We start from the raw sequence: 25,525 nt of genomic DNA, 5'->3' as shown, positions 1-25,525 counted from the left end.
AATCACTGTATGTTTGAAATACCTTGGGAGCAAGCAACTGTGCTGCAAAGATATAAAGCAGTGTATAATAGCCCTGCTTTTCTCAGATCTTATCTCTAAAATCACTGCTGTCAGCACGTTTACGTTTTCATCTGTGTATAAATTTCTTCAAGCACCGAGGACAAAGAGCAGACATCTGGACATGCTATATGATGTACGGTTGGATGAGTTGGGGGTCTTGAGCTCATAGCCAGAGAAGACCATGTTGCTATGGTAACTAATTAACCACACTGAGAGGGAGGTCATGCATGTAGCATTAGATCTCTGCTAAGATGCTTTAGTGGGCCATTTCAGTATTTGTAATAAACCAACTGTTAGATGGGCACAGCTTCTTATACAGGACGTAATAGAAAACCAAGGTCAGAATGGAGAGTTATTTAGATGACTGGATCGCAGGTTTCTGTGTATAATGGGACTGGTGACTTGTAGTAGAGGAGGTACACAAAGGGAAGCAGAAGAGAAAGAGGAAGAGTTGAGAGAGGCATGACCAGCTCTCGAGAGAATGACAGGCAGGGTGTCTGTCAGGACATGTCTGCAAGCGAACCCAATTTCACATGCAACTAAAGGCAGTCTGAAAGTTTAGAACAGCGCGAGGCTGGATCACAGATGACCTGACAGACACACACACGCACGACAATCTGCAGCACAGACGAAATCTCCATCTAGCTGTTCCTCTCTGTACAGCAGAAGCAGACCTAATTGCAAAGTGGGACATTATATAGGGCACACTGGAAAAAATGTTGGGCTAAATAGAGAATAGGAGGCAAGCGGGAGCGGTGCGGTACAGTCCTACAGAGTCCAAACAACACAAGCACTCTCACTCACCCCTGACATTTACAGCGTGGGCCCAAAGGTGCTCCATGGTGTCTGCATCACTGTCATTACCATTATCATCAAATATGATGCTGTTAGGGTTATATTGTTGGATTGTCATTTATGCTTTGAAGTATATAATCGTTTGTAGATGGAAAGAATGTCTCATCCTAGGAGGTCTGCAACAACCCTGTGAAGAGGGGAGTACGTTCACTCCTCTTCAGAGGATCACACGCTTCCTAGGGTCATGAGAGAGGTTGTATCTTCTCTTTTGATATGTGGTATAGCAAACACGCCTATATCTGTTTGAGTGTAAGTGAACTGCTGGACTCCCTGGAGCCAGCAGGTCTGGGGAGTCTTCACAGGGTCACATCTGTGACACACACACACACACACACACACACACACACACACACACACACGCACACCTACGCGTACATACAGACTGGTACTTTATATGCATGCCTGTATAAGATGTCATATGTTAATGAACTTATGCATATTCATGCAACTACAATAAAGAGCAGTGCTATGGGGGAGCAGACTGAGAGTGACTGGGGTTCAAGCGTCAGGAACAGCGCTCGTCAGTTCTCTCCCTCGTGCACGAGATTACCCAAAGAGTTCAGCCTGGTGTCTAATGCTTTTGCTGTTGTAGTAGAATTGTCTTGCTCGTTCCAGCAATAGGTCTGTGCCAGCAAACCTATCAGATGCACATTTAAAACTCCCTTTATCCTGACTGATTGGTTCATAAATTGCATTAATGTGTTACTTCAAAACTAGTAAAAATCAGCCTGGTATTTCTGCATTATCATTTCATTATTAGTTAATATGCAGGTCTCATTTGTTCATTAGACAGAGGATGTCCTATTACTCCTGTTGTTGTTTTTTCCAGCTTGATATGTGGTTGATTGCTTTGATTGACTGCCTGCGAATTAAGTTTCCCCCGCAGGGACGTTATTGTCTGAATTACACTGATGACTGATTTGCTTACATCACAGGAGTCGTGTGTGGGATTCTTCTCTAGGAGCATAAATTATAGTTTTTTAAAAATCTATTTAAAAAAGGTTAGTTGATGTTTAAAAGCTTGGCTTTCAAATTTAGCTTGTAATAACTGACAAAACATGACAACGATTATAACGGTGTAATCGTACTCATAAAACGATGATGCATTATGTAGAGAGAGAGTAGATTTTTTGAAAGACCCCTCCAGTCACCAAGACACTAATGAGGAAAAGGAAAAAGGAAAACATTACAAACACTTATAGTGCTCATAGTTTGAAGACAAAACATGACTTTGGAGTCTGGTGGTCTTCCACGTCACAGCGTGTCCAAATCCTAAATAAAAGAAACTGGACTCGCTCGAGGTTGTTTGAGATGCTTCACCTTACCTTTTCTCCAATAGGCTCCTTCAGTTCTGACTGGTGAGGAGTCTCCAAGCTTTAATCTTCTCCTTGGGTGGTTTGAACCTTAAGATTTGCTACATCTAAGTTACCAAACCACCCAGCAGTGTCTGAACTGCTGCAGTGAAACTGAACTTTTTATGCTGGATTTTTTATCCGATGGTTTTCTATCCTGATACTTTTTGATCATTTATATTTATTTCATTTACAAAAATCAATTGAAATGAATAATGATGTATGTTGTAATAGATAATAGTGATAATAAACAGCATCAACCATTTCCGCTTTGAACTTACTGACAGCACATTGTTGTTTCTGTTAAAAATCTGAGATGTTTATCACGATGAGCTATGCAATCATGTAGAAAACCATCATTCAACCATCTTCAGTGTAGCTGTAACGTTAGCAACAATTATAAATATATTATACAGTTTTGTACATCACTGCACCAGCGCAGCAGCTAGAGGCTGGGATAAAATGGTATCACATAATGGATAGACGTCCTTGACTTTTTAAACTCAACCAACCTGACAACACCACACTAAAGGTCAATGAAAGTAAACAATTTAGAACGGAAACAACTTAATAGGTAATAAAATCATTAAAACTGTTCCATAAGCTTATCCTGGTTGAATTGTCACCATGAACCGAGGATTCTGAGGCACAAGCTTTTTCTTTGTTGTGAGCTTCAAAGATCACTCAATCCTCAAAACATAAAGGCTACAGCAACTGTTTATTTAGCCAGGAAATAAAAGTAGTGGACGATGATGACTCACAGCAGAAACATACTGAAAAAGATTTCCCTAGACATCTTAACATCATTGAGATTTGGTTAAAAAGGCAAAGATGAAAAGTCATCTCAGGTGACACAAAAGACATCCAGAAAACGTATGTCCACACATCTACACGGGACACTTTCCTTCTCTGGAAACTCTTCAAATTCCTCATATCGTGTTGCTGTAGCACACTCAACAGTACAGAAAAACACAACTTACTTGTACAATAGAATAAACATGATTTTTAAATCTTTGATTTAATTTAATTTAAACTTTAAGAATTTATTTTTAAAAATTCAGTTAGACAAAAGAAGGAGCTCAGTTAAACAGAAATACAAAAAAGTGAAAAGCTTAATAGCCCAAACCCAAATGTGGTCCAATGAGGAGTCTAACAGCTCAGACAGACAGTAGTAGGGTCAGGATCCAGTAATTATCCAAAGCCATTCACCATGTCACAGTTATTTGCATGGCCTCTAAATCCAAACAGCAATTGATCAGTTGATCCAAAATTCTGCAGCAAGAATACTGATGGTGACTAGAAACAGAGAGCACAGTTTATTGAATTGTATTTTAAATCCTGCTCCTCACATACAAGGTCTTAAATAATCCGGCCCATCTATCAGAGCACTTCGCTCTCGCACTGCAGGCTTACTTGTTGTTCCTATTTAAAAGTAGAATGTGTTTATACACATTCACACCCTAAGTGATTAATCATGGTGATTAATCATTAGTTAATGTTCATTTTTGGCTTTCTTACGCCGCGTATCTTTGGCCGCCCCTCCCTGAGCCTGGTTCTAGAAGACGTTTCTTCCTGTTAAAAAGGAGTTTTTCCTTCCCACTGTCGCCAAATCACTTGCTCATCGGGGGTCAAATGATTGTTGCAGTTTTCTCTGTTCTCTCTGAATTACTGTAGGGTCTACATTACTAAAGTGCTTTGAGGCAACTGTTGTTGTAATTATATATATATACAAAATGAAGTGAATTGAATATGGAACCACTGCGAAGCTTTAAATTTGAAGTCTCTGAAGAAGTGATGCTCCAAGTTAGCGTACTGTTCGTCAAAGGTTTTATTAACATTTGGAAGAATCAGAATTGAATCGACCCCTTTCTTTGTGGTGCCATTGATCTTCTGGTATCAAGAGGATAAAACCAGGGTATATTATAAATCACTGTCGTACCTGTAGAGTCATTGGGGCATTCACATTTCTGCCTTAATGGTCATCAGAAAACACACAGGGAAAACAGGCAAAGTGGAGTTCTTATCCAAGAAAGAAAATCACCTGATGTTAAGCTATCACTCTGACTTTGCAGGTATAATTCCTGCTGAATTGGTGAGGGTGGGTAGATGCGTCTCTAACAGCATCACCATCAACACAGGAGCACCACAGGGGTGTGTCCTCTCACCACTGCTCTACTCCCTCTACACTTCAGACTGTGTGGCCACTCACGGCTCCAACACCATTGTGAAGTTCGCTGACGACACAGTGGTGTTGGGCGCCATCTCCAACAACGATGAGGCGGCCTACATGGATGAAGTGAAGAATCTGGCATCATGGTGCCGGGACAACCACCTCCAGCTGAACGTTGGTGGACTTCAGAAGGGGTCAGCACAGAGACTACAAGCCCATTATCATCAATGGAGCTCCAGTGGAGAGGGTGCAGGCCTTCAAGTATCTCAGTGTCCACATCTCCTCAGACCTGACATGGGCTGCCCACATTCAGGTCCAGACCAAAAAGGCTAGGCAGCGCCTGTATCACCTACGACAACTGAGGAAGTTCAGAGTCTCTCCAGTGATCCTCAGGACTTTCTATACAGGCGCTGTGGAGAGCATCCTCATACAGAACATGACATCGTGGTTTGGGAACAGCTGTATGAAGGACCAAAAAGCTCTCCAGAGAGTGATCCGTACAGCAGAACGCTGCTGCAGGATTGCTCTCCCCCCGCTTCAGGACACCTACACCAGGAGATGCCGGACTAGAGCAGCGCAGATACTGAAGGACCCGTCCCATCCTGGCAACAAACTGTTCCAACTTCTGCAATCTGGTAGAAGGTTCCGCCATCCGGGCAGAGAGACTCAAGAGGAGCTTATCCCACTCTAAACTCAGAGGCACAATGTACATTTCAAATTCCTTTAATTATAAATATGTTCATATAGAATAGAATAGAATAGAATAGAATAGAATAGAATAGAATAGAATAATCCTTTAATTGTCCCACAAGGGGAAATTTGGTTGTGATATTGTCTATTCTGTGAAATGGTCAGATTGCTTATTGTTATTTAATTCACTTCATGTACAGAATTCACCTGCTTGCTGCATACATGCCACTACTGCACATTCACCTAATCTATATATTATATATAATGGTGTCAGGTTACATTTCACTGTGTGTTATACCTGTATAACTATGCATGTTACGAATAAAGAACCTTGAATTACTTTTATGCTTCACAGTTTCACATGGATGCATTAAAATGAAGATAGGATCATTTATTTGTTGAGCGTACCTCACCAAAGCCTACTTGTTCTCTCTCCACCATCACCACGTATCACAGGTGCCCTTGTTCTGCTCTCTCTCTCTCACTCTTTCTCTTGCGCTTTCTCACTCTCTCACTCACTCCAGCTCTGAAAGCACATTAATCATAGCAGTCTCCCACATGTTTTCACCTCTACCTCCTCCCCGCCCCTTTTCTCCTACTCCTCCGGTTCTCTTCCTCTGGTGCTGTAGGCAAGTGGGTCACCGGCAACTGGAGGACTGTTTTCACTCTGGCTGAGAAAGACAGAGATAGGGAGGAGAAGGCTGCAGGAGCAAAACCGAGATGCAGATTTCCTTCTTTTATTAGAACATGGTCGGAGCGGTTTCCTCCAGAAGCCACGAGATTCAAACCGAGCTGACTTTGTGTCAGTCTGACTGTGAAATTTCACCGTCCAGTCTTTAAATGTGGAAATGAATGAGTCATTGTCATCAGTATCAAAATGAAACGTCTACCTCAGACGGGCCACATTTCACATAAAAACACAAACGTAGTATTACTAAGAAATGTGTCTCTTCAGTAATGAAAAATCTGCAGGAAGGCAAAGAAATGTAATCCCTCTGTGATCAGTGTTGTATAGAAGAGCACAATAGCGGTCGTAGATTGATGTCGCACTGAGAAAACTTGGTTCTCAGTGTGGTCCACCCAATCACATATCTGGCCCCGTGACTTAAACAGGACACCGCAGTTTAAAAGATGAGATGCTGTCACAAAAGGGAAGAAAGGGAGAATTCTCCATGAATATTTATGAGACTGAGGACAGGCCTTCCAGGCAATAAATTAGCCACAGTATTGTATTCCACAGCTGAAATAACTCCAATAGAATGAGGAAAATGGGCCAAATTCATGAACAATGGCACATATAAGGACAAGATACAGAACCACCTCTCTCATCCGTCCCTTCGTGGTTATCTCAGATAATACCAAAGTACAGCGCAGTTACATAAAAGGGTTGTTCCGCACCTTAACAGACTTTGCCATCTAGTGGCCTTATGTTCACATTACATCAAACATCAAAAACGTAAATGAAGAAGCCTGCAAGCCATTGCTGTTAAATGTTACATTCACCATCCACCTTATCAGGTACATCTTGCTAGTACTACTGTTAAGTCTTTTTCTTTAAGAACTGCTTGAATTCTTTATTGTCAGCAGCCTGACTGCTAATGCAGTGTGAGATAGAATGAATATTTGCTTTCACGTTCACACCAAGTTCTGATCCAGCCATCTCTCTGTCACTGCAGAAATCAAGACTCAGACCAGGTAATATTTTCCCAAACTTCTGCTGTCCAGTTTTGCTGGGTCTACGTGAACTGTACCTCAGCGTCCTGCAGGAGAGCCGCACAGAGAGCTCTGCTGCTGCTGCTGTAGCTCATCAGCATGGTACCTTGGGAATAATGAGTGGCTGTTTGAGTTACTGTCTGGTTTTCAGCCCATTCTCTGTAAACCCTACAGATAGTCGTGTGGGAAAATCCCAACAGATGAGCAGTTTCAAGTACTCAGACCAACACGTGGGACCAAACCATGTCTGAACAACCACTTAAATACCATTTCTTCCTCACACTGATGCTCAGTCTGAACTTCAACGGGTCATTTTAACCATGTCTACTTGTCAGGATGCACTGAGTTACTGCTGTGTGATTGGCTGATTTGTTTTCACAAGCAGTTGAACAGGTTATATAAAGAGTCTGAATAGTTTTCAATTCTTTTAGACATATTTTCAGTTATTTTATTTTATGTGTTTTGGTTAAATGAACTAATTAATAACTATAGTAATCAGTTTACTTTGAGATCATTTCAAATGACTTTTTTTATAGCCCCACAGCCACAGTCATTTCAATGCACACAGTACAATGTTAGAGACATAACCACAGCAATCAGGTGATACTGTGAGCAAGCATTTAGCAACAGTGAGCAATACCAACCTCCAGAGTTGAAAAACAAATTCAACACTGAAGGGCCAAAACTTGCAGTTTGGCCCCTTCGAGCTGGCTCCAAAAGTCCTCATGGACTCCATGTTAAATGTCTACATGAACAAACCCAGTGTGGCCCGTTACAGGAATCCTAACACAGGCAGCTGTAGCCAGCTGTTGTGCTAAACCTCAGCAGCCTCAAGAAGCCTGTGCTTCAACTGCGTGCACATTTTATCAGTGCAGCTGGTTAATCAAGTTAGCTAGTGGTGGATGATAACGCGGCACTCCACTCTTAGCCAAACATTGTCACATCTGACTGAAAACCTAACATGGGGAGCAAATAAGGTTTCAAAATGTGCATTCAAAAACCAGTCGGTGGGCTTCACAGCAGTCGTCTTTCCCTTATGTAGAGTTTATGGGTGGCAGTGGAGAGAAAGCACCCGATAGAACACAAGGACTGAAAAGACGAGAGTGGAGATGTGCTCAATTCCTCATTGGAGTCTGGTTCAGGGTCCATGAGCCAACCCTCATTAGAAGAGAGGGACTCTGCCTCCTGAACCCAAAACAGGTGGTGGTTCCAGATGAGAGAAGCCTGATAGTTAAAAGATTTTAACCTTTAAATATACTGACCCCCTCCACTTCTTCTCGACTTTGTTCCCAGGCTTTAGAAAATCTAGCATGTGATAAGACATTTTGGCCAATCCCAGGTAAACCAGATCACATGAGCAGTCCAAAGCAGGGGTTAAACTGGGATGGGGGTAGTGAGGAAAGATAGCGGTGGAGTGCGATGAAACAACATGACATTGTGAGCTCCAGGAATTACTCTTAGTGGAAGCAAGCAGTTGGCCTGTGCTACTCTGGGGTGTGTTACTGTTTGTGGATTTAGAAGCATTCATTCTACAATATATCAGGACACATTATGAGCTATTATGGCCGATTTTGATCCTCTAGCATGTAAAAAGCATGGATTAGATTAAGTATGGCAAGTAATTCTAAACAGTGTCACTTAGTTGTTTTAGTAGCAGTAGTAGACCGACAGCCTGCTCTGTGCAGTAAGATGCTGCCTTTAAATTATTCCTACTCTCAGACTGTGGATCTGCTCCTTATCAGCAGTGAATTAAGTTTCAGTGAAGCATTGTTCCTGGTTGGCCAGCAGAGGCTTGCACCTAGCATACATTACCAGCCTATACAGTAACTGAGTATAGGATCTGTAAGACTAGTACTGTCATGTTTCTTTGTAAAGGAAATGGTAAAGACTGCCCATCATAAATATTATTAGATATTTTACTCCTTACCTGTTAGAAGACAGCGTGCCTTTACTCTGTTTATTTCAATAAAATGTTGAAATGTCACATTAGGGTCCAAAACAACACCAAAGACCAGAGGCAGTGCACAGACTGCATCTTGCTACTTCAAAGCAAAGTGGGCTCTGTTCTCAAGACTGCTACAATTTGATTGTTTTGCTCTTTGACGTTCGACTATCCTTAATTTGGATGGTGTCAGTGGCCATGTCCATCTTTCATATACAGTCTTTGGGCTGATTTAGTGAGTCCTTAAAGACGCAGGAGAGCCTCTAATGTGAAACCAGAAGATATACAGGCTACAAAGTGGACTTTTCCATGTACAGTACTCAACCCTCAAACAACAGCACTGACTGGAAATGTTAGAATTGATACTTCTGCTATTGTTAAGAGGACGCATGCAGTGAGGGCTTTGGCGTTTATTACTCGGTCTTGCTTGTTAACTCCACCTTTTGTTATTGCAGTGGACAAATCACCACAGATTTAGTAAAAAACAATTCATGTGGGCAGAAAACTTCAATGAGCTTTATTAAAGTCCGTTCTAGATGGTGAAAGACACAGTATTGCACGACGTCAAGCCTCGTGAGCCTCAAGGCCAACTGCTTTGCTAACGTTTAAAAATAGAGGCAGTAGAGAAAATATGCCTTCTGACCATTTTTCAGTAGTTTACCTTTTTATAAATAGATTTCGGTCACTGTTCGTTGATTGAACCCTTTATATACAGATACTTATAACACAAACATGTGCAGAACTGTGCATTTTTCAACAAAAATGCATCAACTAACAAGCCAGAAAACAGATCCTGACGCTCATTTGCACTGTTTGTGTTTTTTTAGTTGAACCTACACAAAGAGAATTCTGGCTTGTTAGTCGAAGTTATTTTAGAAAAAAAAAATTCTTACCAACCTGTTTTTAACCTCTGAACAATCAAGAAGAAATTTACAGTCAATAAACATCAAGCAGACAGGATAAAAATCATATGTACAGAAATGTGACATACTGTACAGCGTGCATGTGTGGATGCAGACATAAATACACTTAAATACAAACAACTCGTACCTGCTACTGCGTTGCAGTACAATTTCAATGGCACACCATGATACTGGCGTTAACTCGAGAATATTATGTCTCCCACTAGCTTTTACAGGCATGAGGGTGCTCGCCAAAGTAACAATACAGACACCTTTGGCTTTACAGTTTAAAGGGAGCAGAGTGGGAGAGGTGTAGTGCTTCGGAGCTTCCACAAAATGATTACATACACATTTGGAGTTTCAGTGCATAGTTTAAACTCAGCATTTTGATTATGTGATCGTGTGCAACACACGAACTCAGGCAAACAAGAAAAGCAGCAGCTGGTGTGTGCAGGAGATTTCTTAGTGTTAAGTACGGGTGTATATGGCTTTCTGCAAACTGTGCAGCTTTTCCACGAGGGTCACATCAAACAAACTCTTTTCTCGTCTCCTGTCCAGTGTGGCTCTTAAAAAATGAAAGAAAAGAAATTGAAGGCAAGCAAAGCCAATGGCTTTAAGGCTTGGTCTACTTACAAACATAATATAAATCAGATGCAAACAAACTGTCGTCCCCGCCCCCCCATTACCATTACATTTAAAAGAGAACAACGTGTCAGTTTCAGGTTTTACTGTGCATGCACAAAGTTATTCACTGAAATCTCTGTTAGCTTTCATATGTACCCTTCAGCCAGTTTGTGTTTTGTCCAGGAACGACTTTGCCTACAGGGTTCCAGTGAGGCACATGAGAACGAGCACATGTACGGTGAACAAGTAAGCCAGAAAGAAATATCGAGAGCGAGTGCGACTCGTCAGCAGCCTGGAGAAGTAAAGGCTCCGGCCTCGGAGCCACCGTCGACACGCCACCATCCCTCCTTTCATCTGCAGGGAGAAACAGAAGCAATCAAAGAAATGCTTACATTTGCACTGGAGAAGCTCCAAACACGGCTTTAGTGCACTGGCCCGTATATATGGTGACCCTAATTAAAAGACTAACAAGACTTATTGGGGGCAAGAGTCCTCGTCATTAAGCCTTTTCTGTAATGGGCCACTGTAGGCAAAGTAGAGCAAAGAAAAATGTATCTAAAACTCTTTATTTGATCTCAATGACGTTCTAAAAATTCTCAGTCTCAGACAGTTTGATCCATATGTACTCCATTTTCTTATTTGTTTTGCATGTGCAATAAGTGACAGTTTTCACATCGCTGTGGAGGAATTTGTACTCATCCTCAAACCACACTGGAGAGTTCGGAGCATAATGGCCGGTTTATGGTCACGGCAAAACATCCCAACTGAATTTGAGTCCGGACTTTAAGCAGGCCACTTCAAAACTATACCTCTGGTTACTTTTTTAATTAGTTTTATGGTGGGTACGAGTTCACAGGGTCGGGTGGGATAATAAATGTAATCACCTTTTAAAAACTGCATTTTGTATTTACTCAGGTTATCTTTGTTTAACATTAAAACTAAGCAACCGGGAATGGGATTCATATTTTCCACAGCACATCCATACATTACATAGCTACATAACATTTGCATGTCTAATGGCCCAAATAAGTTTCCATACTTTTCTTTCATAATAAAAAGTCTGTCACACTCACACCTGTCAGGCTCTGTCAGGCTCCCTAAGCTCTCAGCATCACTTTTCACTGATCTTTGTGTTTCATTATCGCTGCACAGACCTAAACAGCCACTATGAACTTGTTTTCTCACGTCATCAATTTATATGACTACTCCACGACAGCAGTAAGGTTACGCTGTCAAACACACCGTTCTGCAAAAGCCAACTCGAAAAAGCTGTGTCATAGATGCACGTACAGTAAGCAAATCAAAGGAAAATAAAGTGTACCGAGTACCTTTCGAGTTATGAGAGGCTGGTTTGGGTTGAGAGTTAGAGCTTCCCACTCCTCTTCAGCTTCCATCTCGATGCTGAAGTCTCTGTGACTGTCCCTGGACAGACTGGAGGCAGCACTGCACAACAAAAAAACTCATTAAAGATCTGCTGTGTTGACGAATAAGAGTCAGGTGTACGGCTGAGTGACTGCATCTGGCTCCAACCTCTTTACTCTGTCCTCAGCAAGACGCAGAGCCTCCTCGGCCGTCTCTCTCCTGGCTCTCTCATCTGCCAGACTCAGCTCCACCTCCAGCAGCCTTAAACACAACCACACCCAGGGATAATGTTAGCATGTCTACGACTTCAACCGACCGTACGGATCTCTCCAGGACAATGTGGAGATTTTTGCAGAGATCCAAACTGAAGGCTGTTTGTTTTTTTCACCTTTCTCTCAGCTGACTGGCTTCAGCACTTTCACTTAACATGGAGTCGTTGCTCTTCTCCTGTGGAGCCCCTGGTGCAACTTCAGTGTGAAGTAAACCCTGGTAGGAACGAGTGCAGGATTACAGGTATAAACACACAAGAGCATACAGAGACAACGCAACTGGATTCAGTGGCAGCTCGGATTTGAGTTTTTAAAGCACATGTATATAGAGCTTTACCTGCACCCGGCCTTGGCTTTCCAGCCAATGACATCGATTCTGGGTGTCCCTCAGAGTCTGGGAAACAGCCCTTAGCTGAGCTGTAACAGCAGCTTTCTCCTCCACTGCCTCCTGCAACTGTGAGTATTGATAACCCAAAGAGGAGGGGCAGATGGCTGTTTGACTGTTTTGTACATTTAGAGTTATTCAGCATTCAGTTGCTTTTATATTTGTATATTATTTTGTAGGAAATGGGAAACAAAAATCATGAAATCAAACCTTGAACATTTGAAGTTTATTGTAGTGTGGTTTAATTAGACAGCTTGCCTACACTGTGTGTATCCTCAGGACGTTTTTGCCTGCTTACAAAGGGCTAGCTGAACTCTGATGGGTTTGGCTTTAAAGGACAGTCACCTGAAGCGTTTTCATACCTTTGTGTTGAGCTGCTGGAAGTACTGGTCTCGCTGCTGAATCTCATACATACAGCGCTGCAGATCTCTGTGAAGCTGCCTCCTCTCTGCATCCAATCGACTCACCACCTCCTCCAGACCGCTTTCCTGCTGTGTCGGAAGGAAGAAATGGGATCGTTTGGTGTCACAACTACCAAAGAGAGAAAAACTGGTTTATCAACCAGGATATCTAAACAGTTTAACTTAGGTAGGATTTCCTGTTCTGTGTGCTGGTTATTGTTTGTTTACATATGCAGATACATTTTTCAAAACATACAAAGTCAAATCACAGTCAGACATTAGCCAAGAGTTTTCCCTGCTTTGCTCTCCTCTCTACTAAAGCTTAAATATGACTCGTGAATAAAGAGCAATGTCTACAGATTCTACATATTCATATGCAGATATCTGTTTATGATTAGTCTCGGTCGTTGTGTCCTTGGGCAAGACACTTCACCTACCGCCTACTGGTGTTGGCCAGAGGGGCCGATGGCGCGATATGGCAGCCTCACCTCTGTCAGTCTGCCCCAGGGCAGCTGTGGCTACAACTGTAGCTGCCTCCACCAGTGTGTGAATGTGAGAGTGAATGAATAGTGCAATTGTAAAGCGCTTTGAGGGTCTCGAAAAGCGCTATATCAATGCAATCCATTATTATTATTATTATGATTAAATTCACTGTGACCGTGAAGGTCAAAAGCTGCACAAGTGCATCCGTGAGTCACAGCCTCCCAACAAAGGAGGACGACTGAGAAGTGTAACTTACTTTAACTGGCAGGTCCTTCGGCTCAGCATCAGATCTACATAACAAAAAATGTGTTAAAAATTGAAGTAAAATGAATTTAAGCTGTGTGCATAACAGTGCTGCAGTCAAGCTTTCAAGCCTTCACATAGATGGAGGAACTTACTTAGCTTACTAGCAAATACAGTAACACACATTTCCTGTTTCTGCTGTATGGAAAAACCTTTGAGCCGGGCAGCTTTGGGAATAGGAAATCGTTTTCCTTCCTTTACCTCTGATCTGCTGTTGCTTCCTGCTGGCTTCTCACTTCTTTGTGTGCCGTTTGTTGCAGTTCGTCCATCTTCTGATGCATCCCCTGCGATGACAGTAAACAGAAAGAAAATGCATCATTCACAAAGACAAACAATGCATTTAACATTTATGTTATTGAAGTGAAGTTTTAAACAGACACCACAGCGTGGGTATTTAACAAAAAAACAGAAACAAGAAGTATGCAAGTCATACCGATGGGATGTGAAACCAAAAACACATCTAAGCTGACCCTGCATGCTGTTTGAACCACAGAACCACAGCAGAGAAAAGGAAGTGCAAGCAACAGCCAAACTTGACTTACCAGCCCATCTGACTCAGTCTCCAAGGCACTGACACCACTTCCCTTTGACTTTTCCACGCTCGCCGTACCGACAGTCTCTGGGCTCGACCCTTGCCTGGACTCAACCACTCTTTTAGCCCCGGCCAATTCGTCCATCAGTCGTTCACGATCGTTTTGGAGACTGGCCATGGATCTGGAGAATGCTGACAGTTGCCTGCTGTAAGTGTTGTTTTCCAAAATGACTTTTTTTAGTTCTCTTTCCTTTTCTGGCAAGACCTCCGTCAGCTCGCCCAGCAGCTTGTTCAGCTCTGCGTGTGCGTCTTTACTCTCAAAGGCTTTTAATTTGCGAGTAAGGATGTCCCTCTCTTTGGCAAACATGGCCAAATCTGACGTGGTGTCCTGCAAACTGCGCTCCACCTTGTTTAAGGCTGCCCGAGTCTCTCGGAGTTCTTCATCGTATCTCTGCCTGAGGACCTTGAAGTCCTCGATGAGCTGGTCTCTGTCATTCTGCAAAGCAGCCATTGCCTTGCACAGGGATTCATTCTGAGCCTTGGTATCTTTGCTTTGCGATTTAGCCTCTGATAACTGCTGCTCTATTTCTAGTAGGTCTTTTGCGAGCTGTGCCACCCTCTGATCGGCAGTTTCTCGCTCATTCCTCATCAGCTCCACCTCGCGCTCAAAGGCATCCAGCTCACTGTTGTACTTTTCCTCAGCTTCTGATAATTTTTTGTCCGTTTCATCTTCCAGCTGCTGCATTTTCCCCTTGAGCTCATCAGTTGAGAGCTTCTGAGAAAGAAGTTTTTGTTGAAGGTCATTACATTCAGATGCTTTGGCTGTAACAGCTTCCTGCAAGTCAGCAATCACCTTGCCCCAGTTTGTTGACTCACTGTCTTTTCTCAGAGTTAACAGTTCCTCCTCCAGCTTGGACGCACGAGCTTTAAGTTTAGAATTCTCTTCCTTTAATGCATTGCTTGCTTCTTCTTCCTTCTGGACGTCCAGCTGAGCCTCTCTGTGTTGCTTTTCAGCCGCAGCTTTTTGGGTTTCGAGGTTTTTGATCACCTCCTGTTGCTTCTTTAGCAATACTTTCAACTGGTTGTCCTTAAGGGACAAAACCTGATTTAAATCCTCCCTGTATCGGACCAGTTGAGCCCTGAGCATCGCGTTCTCAGAATTGAGATCATCCATCTGATGTAACAGTTTTCTAATTTCGTGTTTAAGGCCTTTGGCTGCCCCACCTTCCCCATCGGGAGAGCCCTCTTTGCCCTTTAACCCTAACTGACTCTTTGCTTCCAGTATTCTGTATTCTGACATCAGCCGTTCCCGTTCGCTCTGCAAAGACACCATTGAGTTCTTGAACGACTCCATCTTTGCTTCCATCTGCTCCTTTTCCTGGATAGATCTGTTTACTTTAATTTGCAGACTTCGGACCTTGGCCTCAAGCGCTCTCAACTCTTTGTCTGTCTTTTCCTTTTGGTATCGTGAAGACGTCAGCCTGTCCTCATAAACGGACACCTGGTTACGATAGTTAGCCTGCAGTTGCTCCAGATAGCCTGACATTTGTCCATCTTTGCAGGACAGTAGAGAGGAGATCTCAGCATCTTTGCTCTGAAGGAGCGTTTTGAGCTGCAGACAAATTCCCTCCTGCTTCTCAAAGTCAGCTTGAGTTTTGTCATTTTGAGACTGCAAAAGGAATATCTGAGCTTCCATGTCAGCGTTTATCTTCTCCACTTGCTGTAGACTGAGCTGCATTTGGGAGATCACGTCTTCTTTGTCAGCCAGCTGTCGTTTCACTGCGTTTTTCTCTTGCTCTGTTCTTTCCACCTGAGCGCTGAGCTCCTTCACCTGCACAGTCATGAGCTCTGCGCTCTCACTGAGTTCAGCATTGTTTGCGCTCATAACAAACAGCTGCCTCTGATGCGCAGCGGCAGCTACAGAGTATTCATTCAGCGTCCTCTCCAGTCTCGACTTGGTCACCCGTAACTCATTCACCTCTTTGTCTTTCATTCTCATATCTTCCAGGAATCTTTTAATGATGAAACCTTGCTCAAGGAGCTGATTGTCCTTCTCATGTAAGGTTTTTTGGTACAAATCATTCCAAAGTTTGGTAGCATTAGCCCCGTGTGGTGTGGAAGCTAACGCAGACAGCTTTGCTTCTTGAGTCTCAGCCGCTCTCTTTAGAGTATTTATCTGCAGATCTCGAGAGTCTAGCTGCTGCCTCAGCTCATCAACTGTTTGACTTTCTTTCTCTTTCAAATCCTTGAGATCATCTATCTGCCGCTGTAACAAAAACTGATTCTCTATGTAAGAGTTGATTTTTGCTTCTTCTACATTTTGAGGTGTCAGATGTGATTTCTGATTTTCAGACTGTTTATTTTGCTGTGACACTTGAAGAGCCAGCTGGTCTCTTTCAGACTCGGCACTCTCAATCTTTTCTTTGGCTTCCCGGAGATGACTCTTGTGCATAATTAGCTCAGCTTCAGCTTGTTTACCTCTCTCCTCTAAATCTGCAATCTTCTCTAAGTTTTTCTTCAGTTCTTTCTCCAAGTGCTCACACGTTGATTGTGAGCTCTTCAAAGAGCTCTCCAAATCTAAAATCAGTTCCTGGTATTTGATGCAGTTTTGCTGCAGCTGATTTATCTCCTGATGCTTTTCTTTGAGCAGCTCTTGCAGCTCTTTCTTCACGTTCTTCGAACCCTCGTTGCCTCTCTGAACTGTCTTGAGTTTCTCCTCAAACTCTTTGACCAACTTGAGCTGCTCCTGTTCTTTTTCGTGACGAATCTGATCGTTCATCTCCTTGCTAGCTGCAAGTTGAGTGGAAAGCTGCGCAGTTTGGGACTGCAGGGCACCGACGGACTCTGTCAGTTCGTCAATCCTTTCCGAGTTCTTGAGGATTACAGTCTCCAAATATTCGTTTTCACTCTTCACCTTGTCTGAGATCTCTTGAGCGTTCTCAAGTTCCTCTTGCAGAAGTGACTTGTCATCCTCCAAAATTCTCACCTTCTCATTCAGGTTAATAGTCTCTTGGCGGTGCCTGGTGATAATGTCTTTGAGGTCCTTAACTGCGTCATCTTTTATTCCCAACTGCGACTCATAGTCATTCTGTATGTTCTCAATTCTCTCTGAAAGAGTCTGCTTCTCCCTCTGCACCAAGTTGTTGATTTCCATTTGAGCAGCAAGTTCAGTTTTCTGAGCTTCAATCTGAGCAGTCAGTGAACTATTCAAACTGAGTGCTTCGTCAAGTTTGTTCTGCATGTTGCTTGTGTATGTATTGGATTCCAGGTTCTTCTTTTCTAGCAAACAGGTAGCTTCTTCCAGCCTTTCTGCTAGCTGGATATTTTCAGCTTCCATCTCAGTAAGTTTCACTCTCAGAGCCTCGAATGAGTCCTGAAATGGGGCAGTCTCTGCCTCCAGTTGTTGGTTTTTATCATTTAGATCACACATCATCTCCATCACCTGTTTCTTGATTTTCTCATTCTGCTCCTCCAGCTCCTCGATTCTCTGCCTTTTCTCTTTGGAAACTTCCTCCACTTTTTCTTTCATTCTTTTATTTTCTTCCTCCATCTCTCGGACTTGCTTCCCCAGGATCTCCATCTCACTTTCGTGCTTGTGTACTTTTCGGAGGGCTTCCTGCCTGTCTCTTTTAGCTCCCTCCAAAAGCTGTCTCATCTTGTCCATTTCACTGCTGACATTTTCATACGCTTGCAAAAGCGACTCGTACTCTTGCTTGAGCTCTGCGTGTTTCGACTTCCACTTGGTCAGCTCCTCTGTTTGAGAATCTTTGAGCGATTCGAGCTGGCACGAGAAGGCTTGTTTCTGCTGAGTGATGCTTTCTATAGTTAGTTTCAAACTTTCGCAGGCTGCAGATAGGTTGCGATTCTCGTTAAGGATGCGGTCGACTTCAGTGCTCATTTTGTCCTTCTCTTCGGAGAAACGTGACACAGAACTTTCCAGGTCCGTATTTTCTTGTTTGAACTTTAAAAGAGATGATTGCAGAGCAAAGTACTCTGTTTCTTTTGCTTCGTGTTTGGCTGACAGATTTTCTACTTCTTCCTTGAGCGCTGCATTTTCCTTCATGAGTTCTTTCCTAGAAACCAAAGCTGCTTGAAGTTTCCTTGTTAGAAGGGTAACTTTGTTTTGGTTATCTGGATCATTCATCCTGGCACCCTCATCAGGAGATTTCTGAAGCTCACCACCCTCTCTTCTCATCTTTTCAGTAGTGGTTTCAAGCATTTTGCTTTGCTGTTGTAGCTGAATTTCAAGGGCAGCAATTAGTTCCTCCTTTTCTGAAACTTGAGCTTGAGAAACTAACAAGGCATCATCTCGCTCCTTTAGTTTTGCTTCAAAGATTTCTGCACATTTGCAAGAAAAACAGACCCCTTCTTTGTTATGACCCTCTTGTTCAACGGGTGCATCGTGCTTCTTCAGCAGCTGCTCTTTTACCTTCTCTGACTCCTTCGATTGCTTTCTCAGGGAGGTCACCTCATCCCTCAGTTCATTAAATAATTGGACAAAATGTTCTTTTTCCTGCTTCAGCGAATCCATATTCCTCTGTGTTTCAGTAAACTGCTGCTGCAGATGTTTAAGCTCCTTAGCCAAAGATCGGTTGTCCTCAGTGAGCTGCTGCTCTGTTTGTTCTAATGTCTTCTGAAGGGTCAAAACTTCAAAGGATTTCTGCGAAACTAAATCAGCTTTTGTTTCAAGTTCTGCTTTCATCTGATTACTTTGCTCCAAAACAGCCTCCTTTTCTTTCAATAAGGTTTGATGCTTCTCTTCATTTGCATGCATATGTTCCTCTAGTGACGATTTTAGGATGCACAGTTGAGTCTCTAAAGCCTTGTTTTTATCAAATAAAGACTGATTCTCCTGTTGGGTCTTAACCTCAGCAACTCTGACTGCATCCCGATATTTGTCAACCTCTTCAATTTTCTCTCTTAATTCGTTCTCTACGATGTGCAGTCTTGATTTCAAAGAATCTGCTCTTTGCTCCATGGCTATGAGAGACTCTTCTTTATTGGCCATCTCAAGAGAAATAGCCTCTAATCCGGATTTAGTAGCTTCAAGTTCTGTTTGCAGGCTTGAGAGAGAATGGCATTGGCTCTCTTTCTCAGCCAAAGACATCTTTAAATCTTGAAGAGTTTTGTCTCTCTCCTCGATGAGCTGTCTCAAAGTTTGCAATTCATCCAGATAACAAAAGGAGGTTTTGTTGAGTTCTTCCGTTTCTCTGGTCTTCTCATCCAAGCTTAACTGCACTGCGTTTAGCTCGTTCGTCTGCTGGCAGTGTTGCTCCAAGAGCGCCTTGTAGTCATCTTTTAGTTCAGCGAGCTCTTGACTTAATTTCTTTTCATTTTCTTGAGCTTTCTTCATTGATTCTTTGCGTGCCAGCAAGGCGGCCTGGGCTTTCTTCTGTAAGGTCACCTTTTCTGACTTTACCTGTGCAAGCTCATTTTCTAAGTCAACAGCACTAGCAGCAGAGGAAGACTTGTCCTTTAACTCATCTTTGCATGTCTTGATTTCATTTTGAAGCTCTTCTAATTTCTGCATCAAGCCCTTCCTGTTCTGCTCAAATATCTCTTCCTTCTCGACAGCACTGGACTGCAGCTGCTCGACTAGTGAGTCTTTCTCAATGAGCATTTGTAATGTTTTTGACAAATGAGCTTCTTTATCATTTAAGATGGTTTGCAAACTCTGTTTTTCTGACTCTAGCTGTTCCAAAAGTGTTTTGCTTTCGGTGTTATACTTAAGAAATTCTCCCTCTTTCTCGAGAATTTTCTTTTCAAGTTGGGAAATATTTTCTTTATGCAATTCTGCTGTAGCTTGAGCTTGACTTTTGGCTTCCTGCAATTGTTCATGCAACAGTGAAACCTCAGTTTTACTGCTTACGCTCTCTTCTTTTTGGTTTTCATATTCTTCAATCCTCCTTAACAGATCTTTTCTCAGAATAAGCGCAGCTTGCAGCTTCTTCTTCACTGCATCTTTTTCTTTCGATACTTTTGTGAGTTCACTTTGTAGCTCATCCTTTTCCTTAATTAGCATGAGCTTCTCTAAATTATTTTTCTCAGTTTCACTTGAACTGTGCGAAATCTGTTCTTCTAACTGTTGCAAAATCTCTTCATGTGCTCTCTCCATGCTCTTTAATTGTGCCGAGAGCGAGTCATTTTCCTCACCAAGTTTCATTCTCTCATTTGAGGCGGACTCCATGACCTGGGCAATGGATGCATCTTTTTCCTTTATCTGCTGAGTAAGGCCAGCAAGCAATTCCTTCTGTTGACTGATCTGAATGCTCATGCAGCTTATTTGCTCATCTTTTGTTTGCAATTCATCATATAAAGAAGAGTGTTTAACAGTAGCTTCTTTCACTCTTACTAACTCGGCATTAAGCTGAGTCTGTAAATGCTCCACAGCCTCTTGCAAAAGAGCTATTTGTTGACCTTTCTCGCAACTATTCTGCTCTCTCTGATTAAGTACAGTCTGTGTTTTTTCCAATTCTGCAGCAGTTTTAGCCAACTCGGTTTGCAAAGCATCTACCTCACTTTGATGACTTTCTTGTAACCATTTTATCATGTCCTCCAAAGAGGCTTTTTCGTCATTCAAAGCAGAAGATTTCAATAGAGAGGAAACTTTGTCCGTTTTTCTCACTACCAGTCTTTGTAACTCGTCTTCCACAGCTTTGAGAGCCTGCTGCAAAATATGGTTCTCGTTCTCCTTTTCCTGGATAGATGCTAACACATTCTCAAGCTGAATTCTGGATGCGGATGCCTCCAGCTCTTTCGTGCTCAGTTGATTAGAGCCCTCCCTAATGGCAGAGGAAGCCTCTGCTAGTTTCTCCTGCAAGCTGTCCATGTCCTGTTTCAAAGCATTTACTTTAACATCTTTAGATTTCATCTCATTTTCAACACTTTTCAATTGTTCTGCAAGAAGGTTCTTTTCCTGCTTTTCTCTATCCAGAACTAAAAGCCACTCTTTCTCTGAATCCTGCAGAATTTGTTCTATTTTTTGAATGTTTTCGTTCAACTGAGAAATTTCTTCATCTTTGGCACTAACCTTTGCTTGAAGGCTCTGCTTCTCGGACGTCATTCTCTCCACGAGTTCATTCACGCTGCTGGATTTCTGCTCCATTTGAACCTGCAGCTCCGCCAGCGTTTGTTGACGTCTTCTTTCTAGCTCTTCTTTCTCTGCAAAAAGTTTCCTAAATTCCTCTTTCAAATGTGTGTTTTCATTACTGAGAGCAATGTGAAGTTTCTGATTCTCTTCCTTTGACAATCCTATCTCCTCATTCAGGCTCTTATTCTGCTCTTCCAACTTCTGCATTTCTGAAACCAGCTGAGATGCATGTTTGGCCTGGGCGCTGTACTGACTATTGATTGCGTGGAGAGCCATTTCTCTCTGCTCGAGGTTTTCTGTCAGTGCATTCATCTGTGCCACGACCTGAAGATGCTGTGATTTGAGTCTTTCTATTTCGACAGTCAACAATGACACGCTCGCTTGATGCGAAGCAAATGCGTCATCTTTTTCCTTTGAAAGACTGGAGTTCAAATCCTCAGCTTTCCCCAGTTTCTCCTGGATCACATGCAAGTTACTTTTCAGTGTCTCTACGGTGGTCTTTGCAGTCTGATATTCGTTATTAGAATCATGCAATGACATCCGGAGCTCAGACACCTCATCTGTCCTTTGAGAGAGTTGCTTCCTCGAGTCTTGTAACTCTTCTAAGGTGGCAGCATATTTCTCCTGCAGGTTATTGAAGGCACTTTGGGTTTCTTCTGCTGTCTTTCTACATTTTTCAGACTCAGTGGACAGTAACTGCATTTGACTTTGCAGCTGTGATGCCAACTCTGTACTTTCCATGAACTGAGTTTTGAACAGCAATGCTTCGTCTCCTCTTTTCTGGAAGTCCTGGAGAGCTTTCGCTTGTTCCAAAAGAGCTGCTTCTTTTTCTTCCAAGGCCATTTTGAGGTTTGTCACTTCAGATGTCTGTACTTCCAGGTTGCTGTTGAGCTTTGAGACAGATTCCTCAAGGTGTGATATCTTTTCTTTCAAGCTCTCACATTCTGCCTCTTTGGCTTGTAGATGTGAAGTCAGACTATCAAAGGCAGCGGAAGAAGTACTTTGATATTCAAGACTTGACTCCTCCTTTTTCTCCAAAGTATTCTTTAGTATGGAAGACTCTGATGTCAGACTGTCAACTTGGCCTCTGAGTGTACACACAGAATCTTCAAGCTCCAAAATTGTGCCTTCTTTCTCTTTCAGCAGCTCCCCCCGCTCAGCAATCTCACTGTTGAGCTGCTGGATCGAATTCTCCTGCTGTTTCAGGGCGTCATTTATTCCTTGGATTTCCAAGTTGAGATTTGCAGCTTCTTTGTTTGCTTTGGCCAGCTCTGCCACTGCTTTCTGAAGTTCAGATTTCAATCGAACATTCTGTTCACTGAGGGCTTGAATGTTGTCATAAAAATCAGTTACCTCTGCTTTCCTCTGGCCCTCGTCCTGGATCAGCTGACAATTTTCTGCAGTGAGTTTCTGCACAGATGCCTTCAGGTTAGTAATTTCCACCTCCATCTCTGAAGCGTTCTCATTCATGGCCCCAAGCTGAGCACTGAGTGAAATGACAGATTCATTTCGTTTATTCAGCTCATCTTTGTGGTTCTGAAATTCGTGTGTTGCTTCTTTCAGTGTTTGTTCTTTCTGCTGTAGTTGTTGTTTGGCCTCCACGCATTCTTTCCTGAGCAACTCTACCTCAACCTGCATCTGTGATGCGAGCTCTTTCTGTAGCTTGACTTCATTCAGAGATACACTACATTCCTCAACTTTCTGCTGCAGCATGACATCTTTTTCCATTAGTCCTGACTTTAAAACTGATCCCTGCTCCTGAAGCATAGATACAGTATCCTGAAGCTGCAGCAGCTGGTCCTGCTGGGCCAGTATCTGTGAAGTCTGCTCTGACACAGTTTGGTCTTTTTCAACCAAGGACATGCTCAGCTGATCGACCTGCATTTTTAAACTATCGATCTGCTCTTGTAAACTCTGAAGCTGTTGCTCTTTCTCCCTCCGATTTTTCAACAGATTAGCACATTCGTTTGTTTTCTCGAGTAGACCTACAGAGATTGCCTGTTTGCTTTCCTTGAGGACCTTTTTTAATTCATCTGTTGCTGCAGCGAGCTCCTCTTTCTCCTTCAACAGGCTAGCAACTGTTTTTTGACTATCTGAGATCTGAATTTCAAGGTCCGAAGTTTTTTCTTGGAGAACAAGTCTCTCAGCAGTAAGTTCGGAAACTGATTTCATGTTCTGTGCCAACTCTTCCTGTAGTCTTTGATTATTTTCTGTTAGACTGCTAATCTTCATGCTAAAGCTGGAGTTCTGGTCAAGGGTCGCTTTAAGCTGCCCATCAAGGTCAGACAGAAGCTGCCTTCGTTGTGCAAGCTCCTTTTCTTTGGATTCGCATGCAGCACGAAGCTGGCGGTTCTCCTCGGACAAAGCTTGGGTGTGGCTTTTTAAACTAGCCAATTCTGTTTTGCTCTGCTCAGCTTCACACTCAAGCTTTCTAGCATTTTCCTCCATGACACTGACTCGGTCACTTAGAGACCTGATAGTTGTGTTTTTGTTATTCAGTTCATCTTTGTGTTTCTGACATTCCTGAGTTGACTTTTTCAACATTTCGTCTCTCTCTCCCAGTTGCTCTCTGAGTTGTGAGCGTTCCTCAATGAGCGATTCCGCCTCAGCTTGTAGCCTTGACGCAATATTTCTCTGGTTTTCAGTTTCCTTCTGCAAACTCTGGAACTCCTCCTGCTTCTGTTTATACATTGCATCCTTCTCCAATAACCCAGACTTCAGACTACTTTGTTGTTCCTGAAGCAGAGACAGAGTTTCCATAAGCTGTGCTTGCTCATTTTGTTGGGCCTCTATTCGTGCTTGAAGTTCAGTGACAGTCTGCTCTTTTTCGGCGAGGTCGCGCTGCATTTTGTCTATCTTAGACGTCAAGCTTTGCACCTCTTCCTGCTGCTGGGTCACTGTCTCCTCTCTTTCCCTGAGTAGCTGCTGGAGCGAACTACATTCATTTGTTTTTGCCAACATGATCTCAGAGGTTGAATGTGTGCTTTGCTCAAGAACTCTATTTAGCTCAAGAGTTCGAGTAGTTAGCTCCTCTTTATCTTTTTGTAGCCCTTGAATAATTGTGTTACTTTGTGAGTGTTGCATTTCCAATTCAGATATTTTGACATGCAAGGAATCCATCTCGGCTGTAGCCTGTGAAATATTTTTGACATGCTCAGTTACTTCCAATTCAAGCCCGTCTCTCTCTTTTGTAAGGACTTGCACTTGATTCTCCAGACTGCTGTTGAATTCAAGAGCAGATGTAACCTTTTCATTTAGCTCTTTTAAATTCCTACGTTCGAGTTCAAGCTCCTCATTCAGCCCCTTCAGGTTTTCTTGGAGCTGCTCTTTTTCAGTCGTCATGCTTTTTAAGAGATTTTCAAGCTTGGAGATATTTTCAGATCTGCTTTGAAGTTCATTGCACAGTTTCTCATTTTCAGTGTTGAATTTCTGCCTCTCGTCCTTTAGCTGGTTTTCGAGTGATGCCATCTTTTCCATTTTCTCTTGCATTACTTGCTTGACATTCTCTTCACTCAGAACTTGCTCGTCTAATTGCTTTGATAAGGTCTGAAAGTCATTGTTATACTTCTCCACCTGTGCCAAAAGCTTATTCTGTTCTTCCTTGAAAGACTTGAGCTCCTTTTCATACGTCTGCTCTTTGTCATTAAGCTCTTGCTGTAGTTTCTCATTACTTGCATTTCTATCCTTAAGCTGCAAAACAAGTCCTTCTGACTCCTGTAGTTTCTGTGCAGATATTGCCAGCTGTTCCTTTAGTGAAGTGATGTGCGTTTCACATTCAGAAAGATGATTATGATGGCTCACATTCTGCTTCTGGATTTCTCCTCGAAGGTCCTGAATGGTCGTCTTATCCTTTTCAGCCTGCTTGATTAAGTGTTCCACCTCAACTCCTTTAGACTCTCGTTCATCTCCGGCCTTGACCATCTCCATCTCAGCTTCCTTAAGTTTCTCCACCAGCTCTGTGATCTTATTATTAAGGGCCTGCTGGTCTGAACTCTGTGATTCTTTCATTATATTAGCCTCCCTCTCTGCCTTACTCAGTGCATTTTCTACTTGTACCAGGCTCTCCTCTTTGAGTTTGATCTCTTGTTTCAGTGCTGTGACCTGCTCTGCATACTCAGCCATGTTCCCAACAAGAGTTGATATCTCTTTATCCTTTTCCAGCAGAGCATCTTTAAGGTTATCGATTTCCCGCTCACAGCTTTGAAGGTCATAAATGAGCTGGGCTCGTTCCTCCAAATGCGAGGTGTTCAGTTTGTCCAGCTCCTCGTTTGTCTGATCAAGGTCAGTTTGTAATGTTTCAATGGTGACATCTTGTTTTTGCGTCTAAAGAAAATTAGGGAGGAAAAACACCATTGGCACCTTTTTCTTAATCTTTACAGGCAAAACAATGAA

General features: G+C 42.7%; 1 protein-coding gene across 5 annotated transcripts in view; it reads right to left on the bottom strand.

The window, feature by feature from the left end:
• Nucleotides 1–7,828: 7,828 nt before the first annotated feature.
• Nucleotides 7,829–25,525, bottom strand: part of si:ch211-220f16.2 (golgin subfamily B member 1) — a 40,182-nt gene continuing 22,485 nt past the window's right edge. For 3 of the 5 annotated variants that reach the window (XM_042212605.1, XM_042212608.1, XM_042212609.1), the window contains exons 21-29: nucleotides 14,054–25,456; nucleotides 13,713–13,795; nucleotides 13,465–13,498; nucleotides 12,687–12,815; nucleotides 12,277–12,393; nucleotides 12,059–12,156; nucleotides 11,839–11,931; nucleotides 11,637–11,751; nucleotides 7,830–10,662 (exon numbers count right to left, since the gene is read on the bottom strand). In XM_042212605.1, the coding sequence (XP_042068539.1) occupies nucleotides 10,504–10,662; nucleotides 11,637–11,751; nucleotides 11,839–11,931; nucleotides 12,059–12,156; nucleotides 12,277–12,393; nucleotides 12,687–12,815; nucleotides 13,465–13,498; nucleotides 13,713–13,795; nucleotides 14,054–25,456 (12,231 nt within the window). In that variant the 3' untranslated portion in view covers nucleotides 7,830–10,503. Of the gene's footprint in view, nucleotides 10,663–11,636; nucleotides 11,752–11,838; nucleotides 11,932–12,058; nucleotides 12,157–12,276; nucleotides 12,394–12,686; nucleotides 12,816–13,464; nucleotides 13,499–13,712; nucleotides 13,796–14,053; nucleotides 25,457–25,525 lie in introns of all 5 variants that reach the window. The other 2 variants (XM_042212606.1, XM_042212607.1) reach the window with 2 other exon arrangements.

Source organism: Haplochromis burtoni, unplaced genomic scaffold (assembly GCF_018398535.1).
Source record: "Haplochromis burtoni strain Fernald_Lab_line unplaced genomic scaffold, NCSU_Asbu1 Contig_381, whole genome shotgun sequence".
Lineage (NCBI taxonomy): Eukaryota > Metazoa > Chordata > Actinopteri > Cichliformes > Cichlidae > Haplochromis > Haplochromis burtoni.
Note: the sequence above shows the minus strand (reverse complement) of the source record. Positions and strands in the feature narration are given on the sequence as shown.